The 26472-nt window shown below is 47.8% G+C and overlaps 1 protein-coding gene across 1 annotated transcript in view; it reads left to right on the plus strand.

Annotated features, from left to right (window-relative positions):
• Positions 1-17071, plus strand: part of LOC311204468 (olfactory receptor 14C36-like) — a gene marked incomplete at both ends in the record, with an annotated part of 35290 nt that extends 18219 nt beyond the window's left edge. Inside the window, 2 exons of the mRNA XM_084280891.1 lie at positions 4354-4567; positions 16974-17071. Coding sequence (XP_084137017.1) covers positions 4354-4567; positions 16974-17071 — 312 coding nt within the window. The remainder of the gene's footprint in view (positions 1-4353; positions 4568-16973) is intronic.
• Positions 17072-26472: the final 9401 nt, after the last annotated feature.

Consider the following 26472-nt stretch of genomic DNA (forward strand, 5'->3'; position numbering starts at 1 on the left):
AAGCCCTCTGGTACTTTTTTGGGTCTTTGAAGTGCCCTCTCCAGAGGAAGTCTATGCCCAGTATGCACAGAGCTGCAGATCATCAGGATCACACTAAATCATCTCACATGGCTAATCCCCTCAGATAATGGACATCTCTCTCCATGGTCATCCACTGGTCTGGCCAATACACAACATCTTCAATGAACTGGTACCTTGTCCTTACACTTGATAGAAGTCACCTCCAGAGGCTGAGAGCTTGAGACTTCCTTCCAATTGCCTTGTTACTGCCTTCTTCTCTGGACAGGGATCCCAGCTGCTTGGCCTCCCTGCCTTCTCTCTGCTGCATGCCCCATTGTCCCAGCATCACAGTAGCCAGGTGATGATACACTCCCCTGGAAGGTGGCTGAAGTCTTTTCTCATGTCTCTCAGCTTACTCAAGGACAAGGATCGGGTTATAACCTCTGGTATTGCCTCTTCAGGTCCTTGCAATGGTCCCAGTTCATCATCATCTTTCACGATGAGGACTGATTTCTCCATGTATTTCTTCTTCTGGATACAGGTGACTGACATTCATACTGGTTGGCTGTCTGGATCAGCTCTGGGGTTGGCCTCTGAGGTTTGAGTACCCATGGTGCTTGTTGGGGAGACTGCGGGAGCTGCACTCTCTGAGGCCTGGGTAGCTCCAGTGCCTGTTGTAAGGGTCCTTTCTGGCTCAGCTGTGGTGTTGGTTTCTGAGGCTTGGGCAGCCACAGTGCCTCTGGATCTGTTTTTCTTGTCCAGCTATTTTTTCATGCTCTCCCACACCCCATGCCACCCCTGACCCTTCAGCCCAGGGAAGACCTCTTGGCAATGTTCTTGGCACAGTTGTTGGTAACACGTAGGTCCAGACAGACATTGAGGACAGAGAGCAAGACACATATGCTGGTCTGAACATCCCAGGGATAGTCAACATTCTCAACAGATGCTGTAAAAAGCCTAAAGGGAAAATGGGAGCAGAAAGCACCCCTCACCTCATCCTCTACCGTTATCACAAACCTTCAGGCTCCACCTTGGGCTCCAAAAAGGTCAGTGGTGGTTCAGCTTTAACCAGTGGGTGAGCAGCACATGCTGCTTACTCACTCCCACAGGAGAAACAGACAGAGCCTCCGTGGGCTGGCCTAAGGACAGTTTCCTGACCAAACCACCAAGAAAGGCGAACAGCCCACAGTGAATTTCACTTATACCCAGTTATGACGCAGTAACTTCAAAACAAGCCCCTTTTCTGGGGGAGTGGTGTCAAATGGTGTGGAAAACAGCCTGGGCTAACTCAGCTCTCCTGTGCTGCCTGCCTGGGGAGGTTAATTCTGCCCTGGCAAGATCCAGGACAGATGGGATGGGATTGGAATGGGGATGGGATTGGGATGATGTAGTCAAGGCACCCATAGAACAGGTGGCGTGTCAGTTTGCCAGGGTTGTTTGCCTGTGCAGCTGTAAAGTCACAGGCTGTAGGAGGTGATAACTGCCCTACGACCTGCCCAAATCCTTTCACAAACTCTGCCAGCCAGGGACTGGATGCTGAGGGAGGAGGAAATGTTAGAGAGACTGTAACAATGATCATTAAACTGTTGCCCAGAGCAGCAGTCAGGAAGATGCCCAGGAAGAGCCAGAAGTGCAAGAGCTGCAGCTCCAGTGTGTCTGTAAAGGCCAGGAGGAGGAACTGGCTGATGGAACTGCTGCTGGACATGTGGTGCCTCTGGGTATGGATGGTCCTAACTGTGACCATCTGGTGTCTTGTTATTTGGCCAAAGGAATTCCCCACCAGGCTCAAAAATGCTGCTCCCAGGCACTGCTCTTTTTCAGCATTGCTCTATTGGACCTTGAACCCACTCATGCCTCTTGGACAACCTCTGGCCCTTCAGGTGAAAACAGAGGTTGGTGTCTGAGCAACTCTCTCCTGGCCTCCACCCTCATTAATTCCCAGCAGGTCCCAGGCAGCCATGCTCCTTAAATTTTGCAGGGGGTCAGAGACCCCTGCCTGTCCCTGCCTGGGCGTCCTGTCTCCTAGGGAGAGAAGGAAAGGTGATTGTCCTGCCCAGCTCTGGTTTGATCAGGAGAAAGGACTCTGCTGGACACAAGGATTTCTTCCCAGACAAGGGAGGGAAAGTCAGTGAGAACTTCAGTTTCTTTCCAAGAAAGTTCCCTGGAGCTCTAGGGAGGAGTCCAGAGGGAATGGAGAGTATGATGTCTCCACCTGCTCCTCTGCTGTGAGCTGGGCTGGGCTCCTGGGATGGACAGTGGGAGCTCAGAAATATTGCAGCACTGCAGAGAGACAGCTCTGCCCAGGAGCAGCTCCTCTGCCAAGTGCACAGGGCTGGGGACACTGCCTGGAGGCACCGAGGGGAGACCTGTGAGGCTGAGAGAGCTGGTGGATGCTGAGAGCTCACTGGAGGAGAAATATCCTCAGCACTCTGCCTGGTATGTCTGTGGCTGCAGGGCAATGCAGGTTCTGTTCCTGGAGGGATCTCCTAAAGCTGGGACATGGGACAGTGTGTGGGGTCCGTCAGGAAGACAGGTTCTCTATAGGACCAGAAAGTGCTGCCTGGAAGGGATGCCCTTGTGCCCCATCAGAGGGACAGGGCAGGACAGCTGTCTTCTCTTGGGCATGGCTGAGAGGTGCCCAGGGCTGTCCTTGTGAGCAGGGTCCCTGTGCCCCTGGGTCTGTGTGCTGGGGCAGTGACTCTGCTGCTGCCAGGGTCAGAACTCAGCCTGGCTTGTGGGCTTTCCACAGTGATAGAGACAGCAGCTGTGGGTTGAAGGAGTGACCCAGGGAAGGGCAGCAGAGGTTCCTTCTTCTGTAAGGAAATGCTGCCTGGGTCAGCTTTACTTCCAGCTCCAGCTGATTCTTGACACATTCCAAAGGGACTTTGAAAAAAAAATCAAGAAAGCATTTTCCTGCAAGGCACTGTCTGCACTCTCCTGTGGGCTGTGCTGTGGTAGATGAGAACTTATTTCTTCCCAAAGAATATGCAATGAAAACTCAAATCTTATTAAGACTTTGTAGCTTTGCCTGAGCCCTGCACACACAGAGGTTCCCAGGGCAGTGCCCTGATGCCAGGAGGGGTCTGCAGAGCAGAGCTGAGCACAGGGCAGTTTGGATGAGGTCTGTGAGCACAGACTGGGAGGTGACATGGACAAAGAGAAGCAGCTGCAGGGACAGCTGCAGTTAGCAGATACATTGGCAAGGAGGAAGAGTGAGCTGCTCCCAGCAATGCCCTGGCAGTGGGGATTTGGTACCTCCCTAACATCACCCATCGTGCTGATACTTTCCCACAGCAACCCCCTGGTTTCTGCCACCCAGCACAGACTCTGAGACAAGACTTCCACTTTTTCTGTCTGAGAAACCTGCGAGTACCTGTCTGTCTGTCCCTGTCCTTGCAGCCCTGGCTGGACTGTTTCTCACTGTTTCCCTTCCTGTCCTTGCTGCCTTTGTCCCACCATTACCAAAGCTCTGCTCTGCCCTCGGGAGAAACTGGAGTGACAGTGCTGAAAAGCTCATTCCCATCCACAGGGGATTTAGTCTGAGATCACACCATCCTTCTATTTACTGACTGCTGCCAGGCAGGACTCAGTTCTCCAGAGCCACAGCTGACCCTCCTCCCAGCAGTTGCACGCTCAAGCCAGCAGCAAATATACCTCCCAAAAGGGACATTCCCAAAGTCCTCCTGAATACAGAGAGCCAATCTCATGATATTCTTTATGAAGTGGAAGAGGCTTTTCTCAGACAAGATTTCCCTAACGTCTCACTGTGCTTTTCCTCTTTGCCCAGGTCTCCACACTTGACAGCAGCAGATGTCCAACAGCAGCTCCATCAGCCAGTTCCTCCTCCTGCCCTTTGCAGACACACGGGAGCTGCAGCTCCTGCACTTCTGGCTCTTCATGGGCATCTACCTGGCTGCTCTCCTGGAAAATGGCCTCATCATCATCACCATAGCCTGTGACCACCACCTCCACACCCCCATGTACTTCTTCCTCCTCAACCTCTCTGTTCTTGACCTTGGCTGCGTCTCCACCACTGTTCCCAAATCCATGACCAATTCCTTGTGGGACACCAGGGCCATTTCCTACACAGGATGTGTGGTTCAACTCTTTTTCTTTTTATTTTTGATCTCTACAGAGCTCTATCTTCTCATTGTCATGGCCTATGACCGCTATGTTGCCATCTGCCACCCCCTGCACTACGGGACCCTCCTGGGCAGCAGAGCTTGTGTCCACATGGCAGCAGCTGCCTGGGCCAGTGGGTTTCTCAATGCTGTGCTGCACACAGCCAGTACATTTTCAGTTCCACTCTGCCATGGCAATGCTGTTGACCAGTTCTTCTGTGAAATCCCCCAGATCCTCAAGCTCTCCTGCTCAGATGCCTACCTCGGGGAAACTGGAGTCATTGTGGTCAGTGCCTGTTTATCTTTTGGTTGTTTTGTGTTCATTGTGGTGTCCTATGTGCAGATCTTCAGGGCTGTGCTGAGGATCCCCTCGCAGCAGGGACGGCACAAAGCCTTTTCCACCTGCCTCCCTCACCTGGTTGTGGTCTCCCTGTTTATTATCACTGGTGTGTTTGCCCACCTGAAGCCCCCCTCCATCTCCTCCCTATCTTTGGACCTGGTATTGGCATTTCTTTACTCAGTGTTTCCACCAGCAGTGAACCCCCTCATCTATAGCATAAGGAACAAGGAGCTCAAGGGTGCCATGTGGAAACTGATGACTGGATGTTTCCAAGCAGCAATAAACTGCTTGTCTTCTGAATACCGCTGAGAATGTAACTCCTGTTATGATCAGTTCATATTTAATAGGGGTTTTAGTTGGTAGTTTTTGGTTTCTCTCTAGTTTGTCTAAGCTGTAGTAACATGGTCAACGTTCATCCCGTTGCTAATGCAGTATCACCTGCTCTTCTGTGTAAGGATGAGCTGTGCTCTCTTTGCATCATGTCTGCTTCCACAGAGCCATAATTTTCCTCTTTTTTCCCCCTTTTATTAATAAAATTTTTACAAGAATGTTTTCATCAGCTGAACAACTGGAGTACTTGTCTGTAATGGCAATGCTTTTCCACCATGACAGGATGGGATAAGGACAGCTTACTGACAAAATTCACCATGAATGTAGAACAATAATGGCCAGTTACACCCAGTGCTAACACAGGGTACCTTGTTTACCTGACAATTATAGAGTACTGCCTGAAAGGAAAGACAGACAGACTGACTGACTGACTGACTGACTGACTGACTGACTGACTGACTGACTGACTGACTGACTGACTCTTCTGGAGGCACCAAGCTCATACCCTTCCCCAACCAGCTTCTTTTATGTGGAAGTGGTGTCAGGTGGTATGGAAAATAGCCCAGGTGAACTCAGATCACCTGTGCTGGCTGCTTGGGGAGGTTAACTCTCACCTGGCCAGAACCAGGACATTATCCATCCCTTTTTCTACACCATCTACATCAAGACCGGATCTTACATGTTCAGAGTATTGGGGACATTCATAACATCATTGATCTATTATGTAGAACATCTGCCATGGACAGATTTAGTTATACACCAAAAATTTACTGGCTGTCCTTTCCTAGAACTAAACCCCCTTGGGGTACACACTTGACTTCCTCATCCTTTCTTATCCCCCACCAAGTGCACCCAGGTCCCTGAGCAAAAGCAATCCCATGAATGGGTTTGCCTTTGTCTGAAGAAGGAACATCCCAGAGTGTCTTCCCCAACAGGTTTTTCATGTTATATACAGGGACTTTATGCCCCTCCACGGTCTGTTGAAGTCTGCGGTGGTTTTGCCTTGGCTACAGGCCAAATGCCCATCAAAATCCCCCTATCACTTCCCTTTTCATCCAGAAAGGGGAGAACATAGATATTGGGAGGCTTAGGATTTGAGATAAGGACAGAGAGCAATCACCCTGCAATTAGTGTCATGAGAAAAACAGACTCAGCACAAAATAAAGGAAAGAAAACTAATTTATGACACTACAGCTACACACCCAGTGACACCAGAGTCAGGTAGAGAGAAGAGTGGCCAGGTCTTAAAGCACCTTCCCCCATCCCTCCCTTCTTGGCAGACTTCACTTTAGTCATGATTTTTCTCCCATCATCCCCCCCCACAGTGGCACAGGGAGGGGCAGGGTCTGGGGGAATGGGGTTTCAATCAGTTCCTCTGAAATGTTTTCCTTCTTAGCTGGGGGGTGTGGAAATCCACACCCCCTTCCCCTGCTGCACTCTCTCTCTCTCTCTCTCTCTCTCTCAAATCTTCTTAAACCTTCTCTTAAAACTTCAAGGAAGATACCATGACAAAAGGTTTCAGCACAACAGCCACACATCAAGGCAGCTCAGACATGACTAGATGGGGAAGCGGTCACAAGGAGAAGAATTTGATCATTCCAGGGGATGCCATAGCAGTCAGAGGTGCTGAACTGGAATCTGGCCATGAGCACATTGGGCTGCACTGGGAGGACTGTGGCCACGCAGACAAGGGCCCTTCTTGTCCATCCGGACTCAGCACAGACAATGCCACCTCTGGAGCAGTCAGTCCCAGTGCGGGGCTCCCTGTCATGTGGTCTGACAAAATCTGCCAAGATACAGATAAGGGTATTGTGTGGAGACGCTGAGAGACCTGGGCTTCTTTAGCCTGGGGAAGGGGAGGCTGGGGGAAGCCCTCATGTGCTACGTGAAAAGAACATAAGAAAGGAAGTTGTCCTGGTTTTGGTCAGGATTCATGAGAAAGGAGGGGCGAAGCCAGGACAGGTGACCCAAACTGGCCAAAGAGAGTATTCCATGCCAATTATGTCCTGCTCAGGATATCGGGGGCTGACGGGAGGAAGGCCGAGGGCGGCTCCGGGACGCGCGGTTCTTGGGGGACGGTCGGGTTCCAGGACGGCTCTGGGTGGCACGGCCTGAGCTGTGGGTTTGATGAGAAACTGCATTGTGTATCAACAGTTTCATATATTTTTGCTCTAAAGTCCTGTCAGCATTGTTATATTGTATCTTTCTGTTATCTTAGTAAACTATCCTTATCCCAACCCATAGGCCTCTTAGTTTCTTGGTTTTGGGGTTATTTGCCCCTTCCTTTTCCCTTCCCTTGCCTCTCACCCCCGTCCCCCCCTCCCCCACCTTCCCTCTTCCCCAGCTCTTTTCCTTTAGGGAGCAGGCAGCTGCATGGATCTTGCCTCTCAGCCGGGGTGAAACCATGACAGGGGGCCACCAGGGGTGCTGGGAGAATTAATTGTGGGGGCACCCATGGATGATGGGAGGGGTGTGGGGATGTTGTACAAAGGTTCTGGGGGTGGATATAAGGGAATTTTGGGGGTAAAAGGGCAGGTTAAGGGTAGTAATATGGTGCTATATGTTCCATCTATACCAGCGCCCACCTTCCAACCTGTTAAACGTCCAGCAGTACGTCCCAAGCAAAAGGTGTGAGGGATGGCAGATATTCCTGGCCTGAAACCTCCCAGGAGTACACAAGCAGCCCCATAAATCTTGAGGCTCATGAATTCCCAGCCAAGAGAACAGTCCTAACAGTGCCAGATGTCATTTTCTGGCTCTTCCATAGTCCAACATCCAACATGCTGAACATTCGTCCAGCAATGGAGTCACAGGGTCTGTAACACCTATTGCTGGCATTTCATTGGAGGCACCACAAGTTGGAGAGACACTTTCAAGAACACAGGAACTGTTAACAAGACAGGGCTTGACTTCAAACAGACCTCGACAAACTTGCACAGGTGACCCAAAATTGGCCAAAGAGAGTATTCCATGCCAATTTCATCAAGCTCAGCATAAAGGGGGCTGGTGGGAGGGAGGAGCACATGGCTCTGAGCTGTACAGCCTGAGCTGTGTGGTTTGGTGAGAAACTGCACTGGGAATCACCAGTGTTGTATGTTTTACTATGGTTTTTGTTTTCATTTCCCTCCCTTCCCCCTGTCTCCAATCCCTCCCACCCCACATCATCCTCCTAGAGAGAACGTGGCCTCTTGATGTCCAGCTCCTGGCTGGAATGAAACCAGGACAAAAGATTCCAGCACAACAACCACACATCAAGACAGGCTCAGACATGACAGGTGGAGAACAGGCTGCAAGGAGAAGAATTTGGGCATTGCAGGGGCTGCCATAGCAGTCAGAGGTGCTGAACAGGAATCTGGCCATGAGCACATTGGGCTGCACTGGGAGGAGTGTGGCCACGCAGACAAGGGCCCTTCTTGTCCATTTGGACTCAGCATCAGTGAAGACAGCTCTGGAGCAGCCAGTCCCAGTGTGGGGGCTCCCCAGTCTGGTGGAATGTGGAGAAACCCTCGTGTGGTCACAGAAAGTCTGACCAGTTACAGTTAGGGGTCTTGTATGGAGAGACTGAGAGACCTGGGGCTTCTTTAGCCTGGGGAAGTGCAGCCTGAGGGCAGCCCTCTTTGTGCTACAGGGAAAGAACATAAGAAAGGAAGTCCACGTGAAACTGCAGCTTTCAAGGTCAGAGTGGCCATGAGCATAAGGAAATGTCATTCTGAGGGCAGTGCTGTGGTGCAAAATGTCACTTTGAGGAAGAGTGGGTGAGCTGGTGGGTTTGTGTTTGTGGGAACAGCTGGCAAGTATGGAGACACAGCAGTATGGGCAGGGACATCATGGGGTGAGAACATGGTCGGGAAGGGGATAAAGTGCCTGCAGGGAAACAGGCACAGGTGTAGGGAACTGTAGGATGGACTGTGGTACAGATGGCCAAGAGTGCTGGACAAGCTGACAGGGCCTGATAGAAACGAGGTCTTTGCCCCCTTGGCTGTGGCTGATGGCCCTGCCACAGAGGCCTCAGAGGAGAAACGTTGTCCTTGTGGCCATGGAGCATCATTGCCTCCTTGCACCCGCCACATGGGAGAACACCATGTATTATACCACTGTCCTTCCATGGGGTCATACTCCCCACATCCCAAGGAAGAGCCCTGAGACACAGCTGAGGGTCAGGATCTCCCAGTCCAGGGGCTGGGGGTCAGCACTTGGCATTGCTGCTTCACCAGACCAAGCCAGGGTGTCCTCAGTATCAGAGCTGCCTGTGCTTTGCCTGGGTTTGTCCTCATGGCCTCCAGTTGTCTGACCTAACGAGACCATGTCAGCAATGGCTGCCACTGGGGCCTGTTAATGCTTCAAGGTACTTTGGGCATTACTCCTGACTTAAATTCTTGAGAGGTTTCTTGAATCTCCTTTTGGTATCTTGAGGTCTGTGGACTCAGAAGAAAAGACACCATGGGGCTCATTAATCATACAGAAAGCCCTTACAACCATGGCTCTTCAACATATTTTAATTAAAAAATTTAAGACTTGTGCAACTACTTGGAGAGGTTTTATTTGAGTGATGAAAATTTCAAAGGAGTTTCACAATGGAGGATTTTTTCATAGGAAAAAATGTTTCTGTCACATCTCAGATCATGGAAGAAAGTTGAGCAGCATGCTGCAATGGGGGCTGGGGCAGAGGTCTCCTAAGGACATCTGGACTGGCAGGAAAAGCAGTCTCTTCAGATCCAACCCTATCTGGAGAACCTTGCTCTTCCCCAAGCCCAGCAGTTCCCTCACTGACTTCCTGGGACTCCAAACACTTTTCCTGGCATCATCTGTGCTCACAGGCACAGACAGATTTCTCTGACAACAAACAGCAGTTAAACAGGACACGGCCAAGCAGCGTGTGAAAGGGGTCAGCTTTCAGAGGAGATTCTCTCACAGAACAGATTTAATCAGGTACATATAAAGGTCACTTAACAACAAACTGACCTCCTGACAGAACAGTTCATTTGACTTCTGAAAGATGGGATGTTTTCCAACACTCTGAATCTCAAAGAGGAACCGGAGACTGAATGACCAAAGAGCAAGTGGAGGTGGAATTCAGTGAGGATACGTCCATCTAGTCTGCTGAAAAGCTGTCCTTGGGCATGGCCACATCATCAGGATAGGTGGAAACACCTGCATGATGATAGAGATGAAAGAGACAGACTGGAGGTAAGACAGGTACAGGGGAAGGTGAGTATTTCTTCTGCTGCCTTGGGTACCAATACTGTCAATTCCCATTCTGTCCTGGGGGGAAAGCATTGGCACACCAGACAAGTAGACAAATGATTTAGTAGATGAAGAGTTGCTTGTAAAGTTAAAAAAAAATAAAAAAAAAAGAAACCAAAAAGAAGGAAAAATTGTGTCCCTTTGAAGGCAGACATGCTGAAAGTGTGCATACTTTGTCATTTCGTAGTGTCTGGAGCAGAGAAGACCTAGAGATCATAAAATCATAGAATCCCAGACTGGTCTGGGTTGGAAGGGACCCCAAAGATCATAAAGTTCCAGCTCCCCTGCCACAGGCAGGGACACCAACCTCAGGCCTGGATCTACACAAGGTTGACCAGGGCCCCATCCAACCTGGCCTTGAACATCCCCAGGGATGGGGCACCCACCCCCTCTCCGGGCAGCCTGTTCCAGCCCCTCACCACTCTCTCTGTAAAAACCTTACCCCTAATATCTAATCTAAACCTTCCTTCCATTAGTTTTAATCCATTCCCCCTTGTCCTGCCATTGTTTATCCATTTAAAAAGTCGAATCCCCTCCTGCTTATAAGCTCCATTCAGCTACTGGGAGGCTGCAATGAGGTCCCCCCACAGCCTTCTCTTCTCCAGAATGAACCAGCCCAGCTCCCTTAGCCTCTCTTTGTAGTGCAGGTGCTTCAGCCTTCTGGAGATACTGTGTTAGGAATAGGATGAACGTGCACGTTATTAAACTTAAGACGATAAAAGACAAAAAAATATTAAAAGAATTAAAACCTCTTAAATAGACACTGGTCCTAAGATGGGTTTCATGGTCAGAGATACGCAGAAGAAGATGAGCACTTCATTGCTGCTTAGAAACTACTGGTCATCAGTTTCCACACAGCATGCCTGAGCTCCTGGTTCCTCATGCTGTAGATGAGGGGGTTCACTGCTGGTGGAAACACCGAGTAAAGAAATGCCAATACCAGGTCCAGAAATCGGGAGGAGATGGAGAGGGGCTTCAGGTGGGCAAACACGACAGTGCTGACAAAGAGGGAGACCACGGCCAGGTGAGGGAGGCAGGTGGAAAAGGCTTTGTGCCATCCCTGCTGTGAGGAGATCCTCAGCACAGCCCTGAAGATCTGCACATAGGACACCACAATGAACACAAAACAGGCAAAAAGTAGACAGGAACTGAACACAATGACCACTGTTTCCCTGAGGTAGGCATCTGAGCAGGAGAGCTTGAGGATCTGGGGGATTTCACAGAAGAACTGGTCAACTGCATTGCCATGGCAGAGGGGCAGTGAAAATGTATTGCCTGTGTGCAGCACAGCAAGGAGAAACCCACTGGCCCAGGCAGCTGCTGCCATGTGGACACAAGCTCTGCTGCCCAGGAGGGTCCCGTAGTGCAGGGGGTGGCAGATGGCAATGTAGCGGTCATAGGCCATGACAGTGAGAAGAAAATACTCTGTGGAGATCAAAAATACAAAGGAAAATATTTGAGCAACACATCCTGTGTAGGAAATGGCCCTGGTGTCCCACAAGGAATTGGCCATGGCTTTGGGAACAGTGGTGGAGATGCAGCCAAGGTCAGTAAGAGAGAGGTTGAGGAGGAAGAAGTACATGGGGGTGTGGAGGTGGTGGTCACAGGCTATGGTGATGATGATGAGGCAGTTGCCCAGGAGAGCAGCCAGGTAGATGCCCATGAAGAGCCAGAAGTGGAAGAGCTGCATCTCCCGTGTGTTTGCAAAGGGCAGGAGAAGGAACTGGCTGATGGAGCTGCTGCTGTTGGACATCTGCTGCTATCAAGTGTGGAGACCTGTCCAAGGAGGAAAAGGCAGAGAGAAATTAGGGAATCTTTCTTTGAGGAAAATCCCTTCCACTACTTAGGGAATGCCCTCAGGTTGAGTCTCTGTATTCAAGAAGACTTTTGTCAGGTCCCTTTTGGGAGCTCTACTTTGTGCTGGCTTGAGTCTGCCACTGGAGGAAAGAGGGAAGTCCTACAGATTGGGGTCCTGAAGTGAGGGTCATCTCAAGGTCAGCCCCACCAAAGGACATGCCCAGAGCCCCAGGTAACCAGGGGACAAAGGCAGCAAGGACAGGAGAGGAACCAGGGAGAAATGCTCCACCCAAGGCTGAAAGGAGAGGGACAGACAGACAGGCACTCAGGGGGTTCTCCTCTTTGTGGGTTAGGCTGCCAAGGACAAAACTCAGCCTGAAACCCTGGAACTCTGGGTGCAGAGTCTGTGCTGGGTGGCAGAAACCAGGAGGTCAGTGAGGGAAATTGTCAGCACTGAGGGGGATGTCAGGGAGGTACCAAATCCCCACTGCCATGGCATTGCTGGGAGCAGCTCCTTCTCCCTCCCTGACAGTGCCTCTGCTGCCTGGAGCTGTCTCTGCAGATCCTTCTCTTTGCCCATCTCACCTCCTGCTCTGTGCTCACAGACCTCATCCACCTGCCCTGTGCTCAGCTCTGCTCTGCAGACCCCTCCTGGCATCAGAGCACTGCCCCAGGGAACATCTGTGTGTGCAGGACGCAGGAGGTTATCTGACAAGTCCTAATGACCAATGAATTTGCACTGCCTTCTGCAAAGATATCGAGAAAAGCTCAGCTCCCACTTCCCACCCAGTCACCAAGAGCAAAGAGTTCAAAGCAAAGTCTTTTTACCTCTCTCCTCCAGTGAGCTCTCAGTATCCATCAGCTCTCTCAGCCTCACAGGGTCCCCTCAGTGCCTACAGGCTGTGTCCCCAGCCCTGTGTGCTTGGCAGAGGAGCTGCTCCTGGACAGAGCTGTCTCTCTGCAGTGCTGTCGGGATTCCATGAGCTCCCTCCATTTCAGTAGCCCAGCCCGGCTCAGCAGGAGAAGACCAGTTCATGTAGGGTCCCTCTGGTGTCTCAGGCCTCATGGGGATCATTCTATGACCTCATCTCTCAGATCATTCTGCCTGGGAGCAGAATGATCAGGACAGAGAGAAATCATGCAGGGAGAAGCACAGGGGGAGGTTACTCTCACTGGCAATACAGACTTGACACCAACAATAAAATCAATCTAATTCATTACTCAATCCAAAGAGAGCAGAGAAAAGAGAAAAAAAACCTAGAGAAATGAAATTTTAAACACCCACCTACGACCCTCCCTTCTTATCCCAGGGTCCACTTCACTCTAACTCTCTCTTCTCTCCAACTGAGTGGCACTGGGGGACAGGGAATGGGGGTTGGGATCTGTTCATCACACATTGTTTCCTTCCTGCTCAGGGGGAGGACTCCTCACTGTCTCCCCTTGCTCCAGCATTGGGTCCCACCCACAGGAGACAGTCCTCCATGAACCCCTCCAACGTGAGTCCTTCCCACATGGCTTCAGGTCATCACAGACTGCCCCAGCGTGGGTCCTCCACCTGCTCCAGCACAGGCTTCCTATGAGGTCACAGCCTCCTTCAGTGTCCTCACATGCTCAACATTGGGGACCTCTGGCTGCTGCAAGTAGAATCACTGTTCCACATCATCCAGCATGGGCTGTGTGGGAACAGCCTCATTCACCATGGGCTTCTCCACAGGTTGCAGGGGAATCTCTGCAATGAGGCTCGGAGGACCTTCTCCTCCTACATCACCGACCTTGTTCTCTGCAAAGTCCCTTACACTTTCTCACTCCTTTGTCTGGTGGCAAAAAGCAGCTGCTGGTTTTTATTTCCCTTCTTAAAAATACTGTCACAGTGTTGTGTTTCACAGTGCTCTGCTCCCCACAGCCAATACATTGTCACTGCCCCTCTGCAAGGGCAATGCCTGTGACCAGTTCTTCTGAGAAATCTCCCAGATCCTCAAGCTCTCTCACTCATGGTCCTACCTCAGCTAAATTGTAATCAGAGCATGTCTAGCTTTTGGGTGTTTTGTGTTCATTGTGGTGTCCTATGTGCAGATCTTCAGGGCTGTGCTGAGGGTCTCCTTGCAGCAGGGACAGCACAAAGCCTTTTCCACGTGTCTCCTTCACCTGACCGTTGCCTCTCTGTTCCTCATCACTGCTGTATTCACCTACCTGAAGCTCCCCTCCATCATTTGCACCTGGTAGTGACAATTTTTAGTCAGTGTTTCCTCCAGAATTAAAATTTCCCATCTACAGCATGAGGAACCAGGAGCTCAATGATGCCATTTGGAAAGTGATGACTGGATGTCTCTAAGCAGCAACAAACTGCTCACTCTGCGTATCACTGGCCATGTAACTCACGTTAGGATCAGTCTGTATTTAGTAGGGTTTTTAACTGTTGGGATTGGGGTTTTTTTTCCCCTCCTATTTTGCCTAAGCTTTAATAACACGGACCAGCTTCATCCCATTGCTAATGCAGTATCTCCTGGTCTTGTGTGACCCAGACACTGTGGAATGATGAGCTGTGCTCTCTTCCCATCATCTCTGCCTGCAAAGGGGCACAACCTTTTCTTCCTTGTTTTTCCCCCTGACATTTATAAACTTTTACAAGCACATTTCCAACAGCAGAACCACTCAACTATGTTTCTGACATGACAGTGCTTTCCCACCATGACAGAACAGGAATTTCCTGGAACTGTACCATAGAATCATAGAATCACTTAGGTTGGAAGAGGCCTTTACGATCATCGAGTGCAACCAAAGCCTACCCCTGCCTAGTCCACCTCTAGGCCATGTCCTCAAGCACAACATCTATAGGAACCTTTTAAATCCCTCCAGGGATGGTGACTCCACCACTTTCCTGGGCAGCCTGTTCCAATACTTGACTAATGTTTCAGTAATGAAATTCTTCCTGATATCCAACCTAAATCTCCCTGGTGCAATTTGAAACCATTCCCTCTCATCTTATCACATGTTACCTGAGAGAAGACACTGGCTCTCACCTCTCTACATTCCTCCTTGCAGGTAGTTGTAGAGAGCGGCAAGGTCTCCCCCTCAGCCTCCTTTTCTCAAGGCTAAAATGCCCCAGTTGCCTCAGCTGCTCCTCATAGGACCTGTGCTTCAAATCCTTCATCAGCTTTGTTGCCCATCTCTGGACACGCTCCAGCATCTCAGGGTCCTTCTTGTAGTGAGGGGCCCAAAATCGGGCACAGCACTCGAGATGCGGCCTCACCAGAGCTGAGGATAATGGAACAATCACTCCCTACTCCTGCTGGTCACACGATTCCTGATCCAGGCCAGGATGCTGTTGGCCTTCTAGGCCTCCTGGGCACAGTGCTGGCTCATGTCCAGCCAAGGTATCCAGGGACAACCCCAGATCCTTTTCCTCCAGGGAGCTCTCCAACCACTCTGACCCAGGCCTCTAGCGTTGCCTGGGGTTATTCTGATCAAAATGCAGGACCTGGAACTTGGCCACAGTAACCCAAGAACCTCATACAATTGGCTTCTGCCCATTGATCCATCCTGTCCAGATCACTCTTTAGAGCCTACATGTTGTCCAGAAAATTAATACTCCCACACAATTTGGTGTCATCTGCAAACTTACTGAGGATGCACTCAATCCCCTTGTCCAGATCATGAATAAAGATGCTAAAGAGGACAGGCCCCAGCACCGAGTCCTGGAGAACACACCTTGTGACCTGCCACCAGCTGGACTTAACTCTGTTCACTACAACCCTTTGGGCCTGGCTGCCCAGCCAGTTTCTAACCATGCAAAACATATACCCATCTAATCCATGAGCGGGTAGTTTCTTCATCAGGATGCTGTGGGAGACAGTGTTGAAGGCTTCACTGAAGTCCAGGTAGATCACATCCACAGCCTTCCCCTCATCCACTAAGGTAGCAGGACACCTTGTCATAGAAAGAGATCAGGTTGGTCCATCACGATCTGCCTTTCCTAAACCCATGCTGACTGGGCCTGATCACCTGAGTGTCCTGCATGTGCTGCATGATGGGACTCACGATGATTTGTTCTATCACCTTCCCCAGCACCGAGGTCAGGCTGACAGGCCTGTAGTTCCCTGGGACCTCCCTCTGGCCTCTCTTCATAATGGGTGTTGCAGCTGCTTGTGGATTTTTTCTCCTATGTGTGATTCCCAGAGGCTCTGCGACCATCACAGATTCGCTCGGCCCTGGTCAGCAGCACCTATGGCCTTGAATTGGCCGATGTTTGTGGCCTGCAGCTTGAGAAACAAAGCCTCAAGCACTGCCAGGTTAACAGATAACGGGATGGAGCCTTTAGGCCATAAACTGTGGCATCTGGCAAGATTGTGATAAGCACAGTCCCATGCCCCCTGCTAGGGCAGGCTCCAGAAGGAGCTCTTGCTTTAGATAACACATGCATACTGTCTGACAAGTTTTAGAAGTTCTATTAGCAGGATAAGATAGAGATGCTGCTGTGACAGCAAAACGTTGACCAATCAGATGTAGCCCAGGAACAGGGTATGTTTGAAAGAAAGCAGCCGTCTGCAGAGCATATAAACAGGAATGGTTCTTTGCAATAAATCGACTCTTGCTGGCATCAAGCTGTGTCCCGTCTCTCTCCGTCGCGGCAAATTGGTGCCCCGTGTGAGGACTTTGAAGCGCGCCGAGCTGTGCGGCACGCTGCAACTGCCACAGAACGTTGAATGAGGCACTGAAAGGAAGTGGGAAGCCTGGCCAGGAATCATCCCTCTGGAAGAGAGCTGAGCTGTGGGTAATATGGGGAATCAACTGTCTTCCCCCAAGAGAGACGTATTTATGACCTTATGAAAGGTCTTCTTAAAAAGCTCAACATTGATCACATTGATCCAAGTTGGACCCGTTATTCCGACTCCAAGGGGACCCCAAGCAGGGACCCCTCTCTCTTGTCGCCAGGATCCCGAACGAGGATATAGAGCGACTGAAATAGGAGAGCGTGAGTTTTGGAAACAGCAAAAGATGGTCATACCGGCTGCCCCAGCCTGGCATCCCCCGAGCCGTGTTCCCTGACACCGGAGTCCTCTGAGACAAGTCAGGCGGTGCGAGGAATTTAAAGGGATCTCACCGTAAAAAAGTCTCAGGACCGACTGCTCCCCCAACCGAAGAATACGGAGACAAAAGTGTTGCCTCCACGGACAAGGAACCTATGGACATGGACAAGAAACCTAAGGACAGGGACAAGAATCCTATGGCTGGGCCCTAGTGCTCGCAGGCGGGGTCACGCTGTGGTTCGCGATGGGGTCAGGGCAGAAGCAGCGGCGCAGCTCCGGGAGTCGGAGAACCACCGCAGAAGTCGGAGAACCGCCCCCCCCGCCACCCCATCCACGTGGCGTGGATGTGACAATTCGCGTCTTGCAGTGTTATTTGTCTGATAGGTTGGTTTGCAGCATTCATTTGTATGTGATATCATTACATGGTTGAAATATTGATTGTGGGAAAAAACTTAGACGTTGAAAGTTTGATTCATGAGTTAACTGCATTGGAAAAGCAAGGGGGTCCAGAGAAAATTCAAAGGAAGCCAGTGTGAAAATATTTGGCTGTTCAAAAGTTGCATGAATTGTTTCATCAATCTGCCAAGGTGCTTTAGCTACAATACCACTTCTTTGTTTGCTGAGACTAAAGGGATTGCACAGTCACCTGGACTGTCAGCAATTCACCAGCAGCCTTGCCCCTGGCATGAAACCTTGTGGCACAGGCACACGAGAGGTTTTGGACTGCACAAACGCGGGAATCTAGTAACCGTGTCCAATGCCATGTACCCCGTGGAATCAAAATGCACAACAGCCCAGGATATATAGCACAAACAATACAAACCTCTTTCCAATTGTGGGACATGACCTATGATACAGGGACACCACATTGGCCTGCAGGTCAGGCCATGGTGGAACGTATGAATCAAACTCTCAAGTGTTTTTGCTTCACAAACAAAAAGGGGGAGAGGAGGACATCTCTCCAGCTGATCGATTAGACAAAGCTCTGTACGTTTTGAGTTGTTTATGTCTGCCACAGAACAGCTTGGTACCTCCAATGGTGAAATATGCAGGAGGTTTAAAAGGAGGTTTGAAAAAAGAAAAAAAATGAAAAGAAAAAAAGTCAATGTCAAGTGTTAGTAAAAAAATTAAATTACAGGTACCAACTTGGGGAAAGGAGATCTGGCTGTGTCATTACAGATGGCCATGGATCCAGAAAAAAGCAAGCCTGTGTGAACCAGGCGGAGATGCTGATCCCAGTAACTTATGTCAAGTGTTCCAACTGCAGTCACAATGGACTATGAGTTTTGCTGTGGGACATATTGAACTAATTAACAGTCTTAGAAATATGTATGTATTTGTGGTAAATGAAAATTAGGGAAATAGTGACTTCTGCACAGCCTAAGAACACAGACTGCAATGGGTGGTGCCTGCACAAAAATGTGAGGCTGATGTTACCGGACTCCTGAAACTGTCAAGACACTTAGCTACAGATGTGGATTCTGTAAGACTTTACAGAATCAAGCAGCAACTGATTTTTGTTGCTGGCTCACAGACATGGTTGTGAAAATTTTGAAAGGCATGTGCTGCATGAATGTGTCCACTCTCAGTCAATCCATCCGAGCATTCAGAAATTAATAGATCAGACACAAAAGATACAAGAAAATGGATTCTTTGGATTGGACAATTGGTTTCAGGAGTGGGGAATTTCAGGATGGATATTGTCAATTGTCAAATTTGGATTACATAGTCCCTGACAATATCCTTGAACTTCCTACGAAACAGCAAAGTTATTCACACTGAGAAGTATTTGGTGATCACATCTTCAAAACACTACGGCCTTGAAGCAGAGGTACAGACTGCCTTACACCAAGGAGGAGTTGTAGGAAGGTATTGGGAAGTAAGTGAACATGTCATTATTATCCATAATTGATGATCAACACAGAAGGTGTGCAGATAACTTTTAGACATAAAAGATAAATTAACAATGCAAACAGTGTGTGTAGCCAATTAGTAGTTATTAGCTTGCTACATTTTACAGTATGGTTTTTCATTTATGGGATGTTTTTTAGATTTAGTTAAATAAGGACTTAGGGTTTTTTTGTAGTTATTTTTGCCTTAGTGTTATTTTTGACAAGTCTTGCAAAAGAAAACATCACACTCAGTGAAGGAGGTTCTTTTTGCTTAACAGGAAGGGGGAGATGTGGCCTGCAGCTTGAGAAACAAAGGCTCAAGCACTGCCAGGTTAACAGATAACAGGATGGAGCCTTTAGGCCATGAACCTTGGGGAAACTAAACAAGGTGGCAGCATCGTTGCCGGTCCCCTGATAGGGCAGGCTCCAGAAGGAGCTTTTGCTTTAGATAACATATGCATACCGTCTGACTAGGTTTTAGAAGTTCTATATAGCATAAGATAGAGATGCTGCTGCGACAGCAAAACGTTGACCAATCAGATGTAACCCATGAACACCGTATGTTTGAAAGAAAGCAGCCGTCTGCAGAGCATATAAAAAGGCATGATTCTTTACAATAAATCGACTCTTGCTTGCATCAAGCTGTGTCCAGTCTCTCTCCGTCACGTCAAGTTAACTTGCGAAATGTTTCTGAAATTTACTTTTTAATTGATTTAACAGAGCTTGGTAAAATACTGATTTAAATTTACACCTCCCTTCACCCAGTAAGTGCTTCTGAGAAAACGTATCAGGAAAGATTTCTAAAAACTCTGTGTCTTACAAAGGATTTATTACACCATTTAGTTTCCAGTCAACTCATAGTTCTTTATCAGCATTGTGCCTTTTAATGCTCATTATTTATCAGTTTGTAGACAGTTATCATAACTTGAAAATCAGAATAAAATTCTAACATGTAATACAAGTTGCAAAAGTAATTTTATGTCTATAAAAACCTAAATAGAGAACCTAAATAGAGAATATGAATTCTCCATCACTTTTTTTCAACAGTTTAGGTTGGAAAAGACCTTTAGGATCATCACATCCAACCATTAACCTAGTACTGACAAGTCCACCACTAAATGATTTCCTTAAGCAACACTTGGCACTATAGCACTTTGAAAACATGGAAAAACCATTTCACTCTGACATACAAATGTGAAATTTGCATTTGTTTCAAGTGAAATGTAACTTTTTTCTATAAGAGTTCAGTATTTTGTTTTTATCAAGAAAAATAACCAAAATTGATAATAGCTTTAACCTAGACACAGAGTAGTGTGTCTGGGTTCTGTGTCATGATCTGATTTTTTAAAAACCTCCTAAAAGAACAGTGCCAATGATGAAGGCTAATATTGGAATTTGATGGCTTGCTGTCATCACATGCTAATACTAGCTTTCATTGTTGTTCTGGCCTTTTTGAATTATTCTCCTTAAGCTTTGTGTTACATTCTTACTGTGTATAAAGGAAAACAGCAAGTGGAACAAATCACTAATAGTTAATAAAATCTATATTCCAAGCAACTGAAGTTCATGTGAAAAGACTGGAATCAGTAATCGTAACTCTTGTATTCCTTCGATTAGTAGAGGAAAAGTTACTTTATATTTGACAGACAATAACTTAGGATTGTAAAAGATTTTTTTTTAACTCTCAACTTAAATATTTTATTTGTATTAGGTTTTTTTTCTCTGAATTTTAAACATTATCCAATAAAACATTTAGTAACAGATGAGTAATTTTATCCTCTGTCACTAGGTGGTGCTCTGCTCCCTGTTCCAAGTTCCAAGGCAGCATTTTGGGTTGCTGAGGTTTATGCTGTGGTTAGGCAGTGCTAATAAACGAGGATTTTCATGCTACAGATGAAAAAATACCAGGAAGCAAAACTCAGATCGGATAAGGGATTTAAATATTCACTTTTAAAATGTAATAAAGAAAGCTCTTACTTGTTATTTGTCTGGTCCCACAAGTACCCGAATTACCAACACCAATTTTAAACTTTGTCTTACCACTTTCACAGGAAGGAGCCTGGTTCTGTGGCTGAGTGGTTCAAGCTCTCAGTGGGCACTAGGGAGTTTCAGAATTGATCTTTTTGATCCAGTTTAACCTAAAATAGAAGTGAGATTAAAAAGAGTTCTGGAAAAAGTGTACTGGTTCACAGGACTGTTCCTTTTATGAGAGCACTAATGACTTGGCCAGAGAGGTGTACACCGGCTTGTGCTCTATCTGGTAAGAAGCCCAGATGAGAGCCTTTGGTCTACATGCACAAGATACTGACTTTATAATATGCATCATCTAAGTGTTGTATCCAACAACAGCCATTGTCCTTGGAGATTAGTGTGATGAGGGCTGACCTTAACCTATGAGTCTTCACTGCTCTTTTGAATGTGCAATGTTTCCTGTAAAGGCAAAAAAATATTTTAAATCCTAGAATACTCAGGAACCCACAATGATTTAGTTGTGAACAAAGACTGTAACCACTCAACCTGCTTGGTGTATTGTGGTAGGGGAACCACAGGAAGGGCAATTAACATTTATATTTTCAAGACTACTTGCAGTTTTGAAGGTATTTTACAATACTGCAGCAGTGAAAACTCATGGCCATTTTTCTCTGATATCGATTCTTTGTTTTTCAAAGTCACACAGAATATACAGAAGAAAACCAGACATAAACTCAAGCTTCCTGACTCTGAGGCTCTGCTTTAATCACAAGGTTCTTGTTATTTCGTATGAATGCTGCCTATACCTAAGACTTGACTTTCTTACCTGGGTAAAACTGAGGCAGGAATGTGGGTTGGGAGAGGAAGGTCTTAAATTAAGTCACAGAATCACAGAATTACCAGGTTGGAAGAGACCTTTGAAGATCATCGAGTCCAACCATTCCCATCCTAAATTAAAGTATATCCCTAAGCACCTCATCTACCCTTTTTTTGAACACATTCAGGGAAGGTGACTCAACCCCCTCCCTGAGCAGCCTGTTCCAGCCCAACAACCCTTTCAGTATTTTTTTTTTTTTTCTAATATCCAATCTAACCCTGCCCTGGCACAGCTTGAGGCCATTGCCCCTTGTCCCATCTCCTGTCACCTGGCTGAAGAGACCATCACCCACCTCTCTACAACCTCCCTTCAGGTATTTGTAGGTGGTGATAAGGTCTCCCCTCAGCCTCGTCTTCTCAGGCTAAACATCCCCAGCTCCCTCAGCCGTTCCTCATAGGATTTGCCCTCCAGCCCCTTCACCAGCCTGGTTGCCCTTCTTTGCACTTGCTCAAGGACCTCAATGTCCTTCTGATAGTGGGGAGCCCAGAACTGGACACAGTACTCAAGGTGTGGCCTCACCAATGCCGAGTACAGGGGCAAAATCACCTCCCCAGACCTACTGACCACACTGTTTTTGACACAAGCCAGGATGCCATTGGCCTTCTTGGCTGCCTGGGGACACTGCTGGCTCATATTCAGCCTGCAGTCACCCAACACCCCCAGGTCCTTCTCTTCCTGACAGCTCTCCAGCCAGTCTCCCCCAGCCTGTAGCACTGCAAGGGGTTGTTATGCCCCATGTACAGCACTCTGCACTTGGCCATGTTAAACTTCATCCCATCGGTCTCAGCCCATCGGTCCAGCCTGTTCAGATCCCTCTGAAGAGCCTCCCTACCCTCAGGCAGATCAACACTTCCTCCTAGTTTAGTGCCATCTGCAAACTTACTGAGGGAGCATTCAATCCCTTCATCCAGGTCACTGATAAAGATGTTGAACAAGACTGGACCCAGGACTGAGCCCTGGGGGATGCCACTCGTGACCGGCCTCCAGCTGGGTTTGGTTCCATTCACCCTTTGGGCCTTTCCATCCAGCCAGTTTTGAACCCAGTTGAGGGTTTACCTGTCCAGGCCAGTGGCAGCCAGTTTCTTAGTCAGAATGCTGTGAGAAACCATGTCAAAGGCTTTCCTGAAGTCCAGGTAGACACATCCACAGCCTTCCCCTTGTCCATTAAGCAGGTCACCTTGTCATAGAAAGTGATCAGGTTAGTCTGACAGGATCTACCTTTTGTAAACCCACGTTGACTGGGCCTGATCCCCTGGCCATCACGCATGTGCTGCATGACAGCTCCCAAGATGACCCTCTCCATGATCTTCCCCAGGACTGAGGTCAGGCTGACAGGCCTGTAGTTCCCTGGATCCTCCTTCCGCCCCTTTTTTCTATTGGTGTCACATCTGCCAGACTCCAGTCGAGTGGAACTTCCCCAGTCTACTAGGACTGCTGGTAGATGATAGAAAGGGGTTTGGCAAGCACATCTGCCAGCTCTCTCAGCACCCTCAGGTGAATCCCATCAGGTCCCATTGACTTGTTAGTGTCTAACTGGCCAAGGAGATCACTAATCATCTCCTCCTTAACCATGGGAATTATGCTATTCTTCCCCTCTCTGTCAGCCAGTTCCTGAGGATGAGTACTCAGGGAGTAACCATCTTTACTACTACAGGCTGAGGTAAAGAAGGAATTAAGGACCTCAGCCTTGTCCTTCTCCCTTGTCACTAGTGTTCCCTCAGTATCCAATAAGGGATGGAGATTCTCTTTGATCCTCCTCTTACTGTTAATGTACCTAGAGAAGGACTTTTTATTCTCTTTTACAGAACTGGCCAGTCTGAGTTGCAGTTCAGCTTTAGCCCTTCTGACTTTCCCCCTACACGATCTCACTACATTCCTATATTCAGCCCAAGACACCTCCCCCTTCTTCCAAAGCTCATATTTTTCCCTCTTTTCCCAAAGATCTTCCTGGATCTCCCTCCTCAGCCAAGCTGGCTTCCTTCCTCACCGACTCCTCTTCCAACAGACCAGGACAGCCTGTTCTTGTGCTGCCAAGATTTCCTTCTTGAGGAGCAACCAACCCTCTTGGGCTCCTTTGCCCTCCAGGGCTGCCTCCCATGGAAACTTATTGAGCAGCTTCCTGAACAGACCAAATTCAGCCCTACAGAAGCCTAAAGGTGCTTGTTCTGGTGTTTCCCTTTCTTACTTCTCCCAGTACTAAGAATTCTGTCAGCTCATGATCATTATGCCCCAGGCATCCTCCAACCTTCACATCCCCCACTAGGTCTTCATTGTTTTCAAACAACAAGTCCATCAGGGCACCATCCCTGGTGGGTTCAGTCACCAGCTGGGTCAGGAAGTTGTCTTCCAAACACTCCAGGAATCTGATAGACTGCTTCCTCCCTGCTGTACTGTACATCCAGGAGACATCTGGTAAATTGAAGTCCCCAATAAGGATGAGGGCTAGTGATCCTCATGACAGTTCCTTGCTAGACAGGTGAAGTGATCACCCCTATCTGTAACCCCTTCTGGGTCTGACAAGGGTCAGACAATAATTACTTTAATAGCAGGGCAAAGCAACTGAGAACGTCAACCTAAAAGCAAACATTTTCTGCCTAATTAGAGAAGATGCAGCTCAGCATAATTCCCATTGCTCTCAACTGATCTTGCTTGTTTACACTAACTTAGCAAGTAAGCACTATTCTACAGATGTAGCTGTGTTACTTGGGATATCCTGAAACACTCAGAGACTGAATAGAATGATATCTAGTATGCTAAAGCTGCTAGTCAGGTTATCTGACAATTGCCACCCAAAGACCTAGTGGTTATGATGTTGCCTCACTTAAAGCATGTTTTGATTTTTTGACAACTTCAGCAAAAGTTATTCTGTCATTTCTAGGAATGAAATTGGACAAGCAGACAGTATGGTATCCTCCTGACAGTATGCTTAAAGATGCAAAGTTAACTGCTCTGATATCCATATAACCATGAAAATGCACAAAAGATGAAATATTTTTTCTAAAAGCTTGGTAACTTTATGTGCTCCACTTCTCAGCTTTAAAAGTCACTTGAATTCATAAGTTAACAACCAATTAAGTCAGTTATTTCCATCTTCCAATGAAGATCACTCCCACCTTCTGCTGGATATCTCCAATGCGTTACGCTTTATTTTTATTTTGGAATATTGGTTAATGTGTAGATTATCCAGGGATCTAGAAGAATAAAGTTTGCACATCTTATAGCCCAGCTACATAGCTTTATCTTACTTGTGCTAATGACCACCCCTCTTGTGATTTACAAACTCACTCATTCACTCAAGGAAGGACTATAATGCCACTAAGTTAAATTGTTCCACTTTCCACGCAAGCAGGCAGGGATTGGTACAAAAAGCCCTTTCATCCCTATCAGAATGCAAACTACAGTACAGCCTGACCCTAAGAAAGTGCTTTGGGTGTGTTTGCTGAACTGAATCCAATAAAAAACTTTAGAGCTGACTCAATTCAAGGTTTTAGACCAGAGCAAGAGGATCGGTGTTTCAGGATTTCACAGTACTTTATATACCAACCTGGACAAGAAACAGTACTAGAGCTGTAGTTTTGTGGAATGTCAGAATTACAACGCACTTACTCAGTGTTCTGACCGGTAAACAGCATGCATAGCATAAGATGAAAGAGTTCAAACTGGAACTGCTCCTGTTATTCAGGAGTGTTAATGTCCCTCTTCAGTTCAAAGAGTAGATAAATCAATACATCTGAGTGCATCAATAGAGACAACAGATGTGATTTTGTTGCTCTTCACAACACCACCACACCCCCCACCCTCTCACCCCCCAAAAAAACCCCAACACCACAAAACCCTCAAAAAAACCCAAAAGCAAAAAGGGAAGGGAATTGTCTGAGTACCAGAGTAATTGTGAAGTGAAAGATGATTTGTAAGGTAGGAGAAGCATGGCTTGTTCTGAAAATTTTGTAAATGAAAGGATGAATGGCATTCTTGGGAGCAATGAAGAGAACAGAATAACCTAGGATAAACCCAAATCAAACAGGCAGCTAGCAAAAGGCATCATGCTGGGCCACACAGTCTGTAGAAATATCTAGTTCTGAGCGAGAAGGACGAGAGTTTTTCCATTAATGAGGTGAAGACCAAGGCAGTGCAGTTTTTATCAGCACTGAGATAAGCAACAGATTCATTACACTGATTAGAAGGAAGCCTTTACTATGAGCACAAGATCCTTCATTGATAGTTTAGTTCTTACAAGGAAAATTTATATTAATGGATTCATCTATTGAAAAAAGAACCCATATCGAATCAAGACAGCCGGGACCACGGGCTTGACATTAGGCCCTTTCACCAGTGCTGCCGCTACAGGTTTCCCCGCATGATGTCACTCTCGGGCAACTTTGGCAGCTCTGATCTTGGTCTCCAGATGGCAAGCCGTATCTCCGGCATCACTTGATTTACAGATTCTTCTAAGTGGCTGTCCTGGTTTTGGTCAGGATGGAGTTAACTTCGTTTGTAGCAGCGGATGAATGCTGTGTTTGAGAGTTAAAATGAAAGCAGCGCTGATAACACCCTGATGGTTTTAGTTGCTGTCAGACAGTCAAAGACTTTCTCAGCTCTTCATATTTCCCTATTCATGAGAAAGGAGGGGAGAAGCCAGGACAGGTGACCCAAACAGGCCAAAGAGTATTCTATGCCAATTACATCATGCTCAGTATTAAAGCGGGGGGCTGATGGGAGGAGGAGCAGGGGCAGCTCCAGAACATGTGGTTTTTGGGGGACGGTCGGGTTCTAGGACAGCTCTGGGTGGCACAGCCTGAGCTGTGGGTTTGGTGAGAAACTGCATTGGGTATCAACAGCTTCATATATTTTTTGCTCTAAAGTCCTGTTAGCA

Source organism: Gallinula chloropus (assembly GCF_964237585.1).
Source record: "Gallinula chloropus genome assembly, contig: HAP1_SCAFFOLD_51, whole genome shotgun sequence".
NCBI lineage: Eukaryota > Metazoa > Chordata > Aves > Gruiformes > Rallidae > Gallinula > Gallinula chloropus.